This window comes from Periophthalmus magnuspinnatus, chromosome 16, assembly GCF_009829125.3.
Source record: "Periophthalmus magnuspinnatus isolate fPerMag1 chromosome 16, fPerMag1.2.pri, whole genome shotgun sequence".
Lineage (NCBI taxonomy): Eukaryota > Metazoa > Chordata > Actinopteri > Gobiiformes > Gobiidae > Periophthalmus > Periophthalmus magnuspinnatus.
In genome coordinates this window covers 4,122,839-4,129,293 of record NC_047141.1, presented here as the reverse complement: position 1 = coordinate 4,129,293, position 6,455 = coordinate 4,122,839, and the positions used below count along the sequence as shown (strand labels likewise).

At 41.9% G+C, this 6,455-nt stretch overlaps 1 protein-coding gene across 1 annotated transcript; it reads right to left on the bottom strand.

Annotated features, from left to right (window-relative positions):
• Positions 1 to 2,580: 2,580 nt before the first annotated feature.
• LOC117383503 (poly(A) polymerase type 3-like) lies at positions 2,581 to 4,995 on the bottom strand. Its single transcript, XM_033980686.1, has 3 exons — positions 4,920 to 4,995; positions 4,770 to 4,797; positions 2,581 to 3,571 (listed from the first exon to the last, which is right to left on the bottom strand). The coding sequence occupies exons 1-3, from the start codon at positions 4,993 to 4,995 to the stop codon at positions 2,581 to 2,583; spliced, it is 1,095 nt and encodes a 364-aa protein (XP_033836577.1).
• Positions 4,996 to 6,455: the final 1,460 nt, after the last annotated feature.

Sequence of the window (6,455 nt, the reverse complement as noted above, 5' to 3'; positions counted from 1 at the left end):
ACAAGGCAAGATGGGTGAAGTGTCTTGCCTAATGGCACAATGGCAGTACGCACTTGAGCATGCACCTGTCTCCCAGCGGTCTCCCGTTGAAGGACTAACTGGGCCCGACCCTCCTGAGCTTCTGAGATCAGATGAGATTGGTAATTCTTAAGGTGGCGTGGCCTGGGAATCTTCAGTAACACTAAGGTTAGAAAAATCTATTGTTTCTGTGGGGAAATTTGTCCTCTGCATTTGACCCATTCTTCCATGCCGCTGGGTTAAACCTGTCAGGAGCAGAGGGCGTGGCACAGGGACCCATCTCCATATCCTCACCTAGTCCTGGTCAGGGAATTAGAGATTGTTTTAGTCAGACAGGAGCATTTGTTAACCTGTTTTACATGTTTTGGCTTGTTCCTGTAGTCTTCCTCAGAAGAGTCACGTGACGGTGTAGTAAGCCCCACAAACATAATAAAACTTAATGTAATAAACCCACAAACATAATAACTTCCCACAAATGTAATAACAATTCTCCACCACAAACATAATTCCTATTACATTTGTGAAAGTTTATTACGTTTGTGGTTGCCAACATGTTTTCCCACAAACATATTCACTAGCAAACACCACAACACAGGTGGTTAGCCCAGCTGATTCAGGACCCTCCTCTCTGTAGATGGTGAGGTTCTTCAGGTTTAAAGATGAACAGACACGGAGGGGAGTGGAGACAGACGGTGTTGCCAGGATAGGATGTATAAATAGGGTTTCTGGGTAATTAGAGGTGTGGTTGAGGTGTGGTCCTGCTCCTGAAGCTCAGTTAATCATATTAACTCCATGTAACTTCCCACAAACGTAATACAATGTTTGTTGGTGAATGAAGAATGAATGGATACCACTGAATGAGGCGTTGCAAGATCTGTGCAACCTTAAGGTGAATAATAGGCTCTATATCTGCAATATTGGAAACATACATTTTTGAACAGTAATATTAGTAGTATAAATATATTAGATTTTTAGAAGTGTAACTAGTAATGGAAACTGTAATTCACTTTCAGACTTGTGATTGATGGAGTTCAAAAAGACTATGGGCCTAAATGTCTTGCACTCAATTATCAGCACAAGATTAAAAATCGACTCGTTTACAGTAATGTGACGATTCGTTACTTTCCATCTCTGGTATCAAGTTTCTCTCTGTCTTGTGTCATACAATCCTCACTACTAAAGGGCCCTTGTTTTATAAAGGAACTAAACTCACTAAATCTGTCCGCATTTTGTTACACATCGGCATAAACATTTGCTTCAATAATGAAAGGCCCACGATGCACACTCGACCAAGTCACAAGTCAGATCTGTGGAGAGGTGACCTATTATGCTGAAGAGTAAAAATGCATGTTTTTCAAGGTATCTTTGAGCAATACAAATGAAATGAGAATTAAATTAGGTTTAATGTGAAACTTTCCAGACAAAACAATAACATCTCCATGGACACAAGCAGGTGGAGGATCCCCTACCAGAAAAGTTCCATAGTACCTCTTTAGCATTGCATTAAAAAGTATGGATACAGCGAGCTTGCCTCTGATGTGTGTATTGTGAAGTCAATGACGCTCTATAACTGAATCAATTATGTGAACTGAACCCTACTGGACACTGGACTGTGGTTGGTGATCCTGACAGAGTGAAACTGAAGGACGGGTCAAATGCAGCAGAACAAACAAATTTGGCACGTTTTCACCTACTTACAGACACATCTTAATATTAACTAGTAATATTAAAACAATCTAACAAACTAGCCAGTAAAACGCAAGGATTCATTTATTTTTGTAATGCCCAAAATCACAACAACAGTTGTCTCGAAGGGCGTTCATGTTTTGGTTGATGGGGGAAACCGGAGTACCCGGAGGAAACCCATCCAGACACGGGGTGAAACATGCAAAACTCTACACAGAAAGGCCTGGGTGACCTGGGGATCGAACCAAACCCTCTTGCTGTGAGGTATGAGTGTTGCCACTCAGCCACCGTGCTGCCTACACACAAAAACAAAACAACAGGAAAAATCAGACAAAACAAGAAAAATCGGCCAGGCGAGGAGGAGGAAGACCAGGCGAGGTTAAAGCTATACCCAAGAGGAAGGTTTTAAGCCTGGTCTTAAATACAGAGACTGTGGGGGCCTGTTTAACATCAGCAGGGAGTTGATTCCATAGCACAGGAGCTTGATAACTGAATGCTCTCCCTCCCACTGTACTTTTGGACACTCTAGGAACCACTAATAGTCCCGCATTCTGAGAGCGGAGTGCTCTGTTTGGCTGGTACGGGACAATAGCATCTTGCAGATAGGATGGGGCCACACCGTTTGCTTGAGGGACTATGTCTTTTGGCTGGCCTGGGAACACCTTGGGGTTTAAGTCGTCTTGTTGAAGATGATCTTGGGCCTCTTTATGGGTTTATGGCGGACTCCAATGGCTTGTCCAACTGGAGAAGACTCCTTTTTTGCTCTCTTAGCTGCAGGGTTGGACTCTGGAGAGTGAGGGCACTTGGTGGAGGTCTGGTCCTCTCCATGAACATTAGCATCTGCCTTTATTCCGGTAGATTCTTCTTTCAACTTTTTCACACTTTCACTATTGTCTGGAGAATGTCCCCTTTTTTTTGGTGTGGGTACGATGGCGTGATAATCGGCATGCGGTGAAACCGATCGCTCACATTCACTCTGGGATTCCACACCTGAAGGTTCAATTTGTGCTCCTCAGGGAACTTCAGTAAGATGGGGTAAGTCCAGTCCCACATGGAGACGACCTTAAAGAACTTAGCCACCAAAGTTGCAGTGGTGGCGTTAGGGTACAGCTGGCATACTCGGGCGACTAAGATACCCCAGGAAGCTCCACCCAGAAACCCCATCTTATTAGAGTAGATGTTCCGACATTTTGCCCAGTGTTTTATGGTGACTAGCACTTCTCTGAATGTGAAGATATTTGGCACCAAGCTCATGATCTCCTGTGTAACTCGGTAGCCCTGTAGACTCCTCACACAATGGATCTCCATTTCTTTCAGATGAGCAACATCCATCAGATTCAGTTTGTTGCTAATGCTGTTCCGGTTAATTTTTGCATACACCATGTCGATGTCTGTTCCGTAATAAGTGAGCTTTATAATTGGGACAAACGCATCCTCAACAACCTGGATGATCCGGATGCCACTGTGGGTCTTCAGTTTCTCCACAAAAGATGAAAAGAATTGGGATCTCTCGACAAAGCCTGGTCCCACACAGAGCAGGTCAATGTCATTTCCCTTTGTGTTGATGCCCAAAGCGTAGGACCCAAATGGGACTACTCGTCCGCCAACCTGTTCTGTGACGTGGTCGGGAACATTCATCTCCAAGCAGGTCTCGGTCAGCCATTTCTTAAATAGCGACTCTAAATTTCGGACCATCCTTTCACGACGTTTGACCTCCAGGTGAGATTGGAAGATGTCGATGGATTTTAGGTCCTCCATCAACATCCTTGTCCTCCTTAGTTCTTCCTCAGATGGCAAGGCGAAACTGGCAGGTTCAGTGATCCCGTACCATTTAGGCACGTCCTCCAATGAGGAGATCTCGAAGAGGCTGTGAAAACATATGGAGAGATCATTAGTCAAAAATGCTAACATTTCATTCTAACATTGCAATTTGCTTTAGGTTAAGACATAAACTTGGGTAGGTAGGTTTGCCAGTGGTTCTTGTAAGCCTTAAGGTTACTTTTAGTGTGGTAAAGAAGTGTTCCTCAACTTTACACAAGTACTGTATTTGTGGTAGGACTGTTCTGATGGTACTAGCATTTGCATTCTAACACAGGAATAGTGTGAAATGTGCTTTCTTTACTTTAATGTTTACGTGCCAAATACAGTTAGTTTTGATTGTTATGTTACTATGTGCTGATTTGACTTCTCATAACACCTATGATAAACTATTTCAACAGCAATTCTACATAAAACAGATACATACTCAGACATCGTAGCAAATGAAGCTGTACGTTGAGGATTTGTGTGAATCGGCAGTAAAACGCACGAGGAGCACAGTTTTGCAGCTTACTCTCACAGAGACAAGTGTAGACTAGTATTTTCTGTTTATATTTAGTCAAAGTGTATTTTCATTTCTAATACATAATTTTATAAATGCCTTCTACCGATCTTGCTTCATATTTTTCTTTTTTTTTAACAATAGTTACTCATTGCACAATATCACATTAATTTTGTTCTCTGACAGCAGGGGCCATGTTTGCTTAAATGTTTTTAAAAAAAAGTTTAGATTTTTAATTATTTATTTTTTGTCTCATTTTGAATACTCGGTGGTTGCTACTTTAACATTTTCTATTAAAATTGGATGTGTTATCAAAGTGAGGTAAAATCTTTAGGGGGAGCTATAGAGGAGCTTCGGTTATTCTAGGGGAGGCAAGTGTCCCCTCAAGTCAAAGCCCCATTAATTAAAGCACTTGACCCGTGCATAGTGTTATAATAACTACAAAGCTGTATCAGAATTTACATATATCCATCCAACCATTTTCTTCCTAGTCTTCCCTCTCCACACACACTTCCCCCAGCTCTTCTGGTTGGAGTCTGAAGGGTTCCCAGGTCAGCCGAGAGACATAGTCCCTCCGGCATGTCCTGGGTCTTCCCCGGGGCCTCCCCCCAATGGGATGTGCCACTAACACCTCTCCAGGGAGGCGTCCAGGAGGCATTTGGAACAGATGCCCGAGCCACGTCAGCGGCTCTTCTTGAGGTGCAGCGGCTCTACTCTGAGCTCCTCCGATGACTGAGCTCCTCACCCTATCTCTAACGGAGCGCCCAGTCGACCTAGAGGGGAAACTAATTTCGACCGCTTGTATCTGCAATCTTGTCCTTTTGGTCATTACCCAAAGCTCACGACCATAGGTTAGGCATAGAATTTACATATAGATAATTGTAAATATTCTTACCTTTCTGAATCTTCATCACCACAGCAGCCAAAGTATCAGCCTCCTCAGCTTCTTGATCCCCTTCATCTTCGCTCATTTTATGTTGATACTACTTGTGTACAAGTTTTGAAATTTACTCAATTACCGTAAGCCCTGGTATCTAGACAATCCTACTAAATTAGTCTTGTAATGGTGCATGTGGCTGATTTCAGATTTTCCTGTTCTGTTTGTTTATGTTTTTGTTTTGTTCCTCATGTGTGACTTTGATGCTGTCAGTGTGCTCAGATGGGCTGTTGGAGCTGTGATGATGATTTGTGGTTCCAGGTCTTCCATGAAAAATCCCCTCATGATCGGTGACAGTGGGTCTTCCATGGGGAATCCTTCTTTCTGTTTGTATATGGTTCCTTGGAATTAAATCTTAGTCGTGTCATTGTAACTTCTTTTGTGAGTTTGGTTCATTTTTGGTGTAATTTCGTGGGATAAGAACATTTCATCTGGTTTCATGGAGATGTGCTTTAGGTCGTCTGTTGCTTTGTGAGTGATCGTACGTTGTCGACTATGGGATGGAGTGTTGTACCTGTTTTGTGTATCTTCAGTGGGCGATATATCTGTGGTGTGATGGTGGCTGTGGTACCAGATGATTGTTTGCGTACTGGGTTATTTTGTTTTGGGCTAATAGCAGCTTTAATAATGATTTGAGAGTCCTTTTTAATTGTTCGGTTGGATCGTTTTTGAGTATGTGATAGGTATTGCTATCGTGTAAAAGTTCTTCCATTTTATTCTTGTAGCTGTCCTTATCCATAACAAGTCCATGGATATGGACATAAGTTATTTCCCCAGTTGTCTGGAGTCGCTGCATGGTTTGCTGTCTCTCGTGGGTTTTGGCTTTGGCTTGGATTATCTTCTCAAGTTTTTGGATGTGCCTCCTTTTAGTTTTTATGAATTGTCTTTTGTATTGTAGTTTAAAATGATAGTAATAGTTTAATATTTGCAGGTCCCATTTGAATGTCTTTTCTGCTTCTGTACAAGTCTCTCCATGGACGAGCACCAAAGAACATCTCCCACATGTTAGAGCCATATGAACCATCTCACACTCTGAGGACTTCAGGGACCGGCCTCCTGCTGGTCTCAGAGTCAGGACTAAATATGGAGAATCAGTGTTTCAGTTTTATGCTGCTAAAACCTGGAACAGTCTTCCTGAAGATGTGAGACAGGCCTCTACTTTGACAATGTTTAAATCCAGGCTCAAAACGGTTCTGTTTAGCTGTGCATATGACTGAAAGGGTTTTATTCTTCACTTCTTCTATTTTAATGTTAATTTTATGATGATTATTTGTGATTATTTATGTTTTGATTTGTGTGGTTTTAATGTCTTTCTTATTCTGTAAAGCACTTTGAATTACTTTCTTTACAAATTGTGCTATACAAATAAACTTGCCTTGTCTTTAACCAGTAAGACACCAGCCAGACAATAACAAAACAAACTATTCTTCATAAAGTAAACAGATAATTTGCATTTTTTTTGAGAAATAGCTATACAACAGCAAATAACGTGAA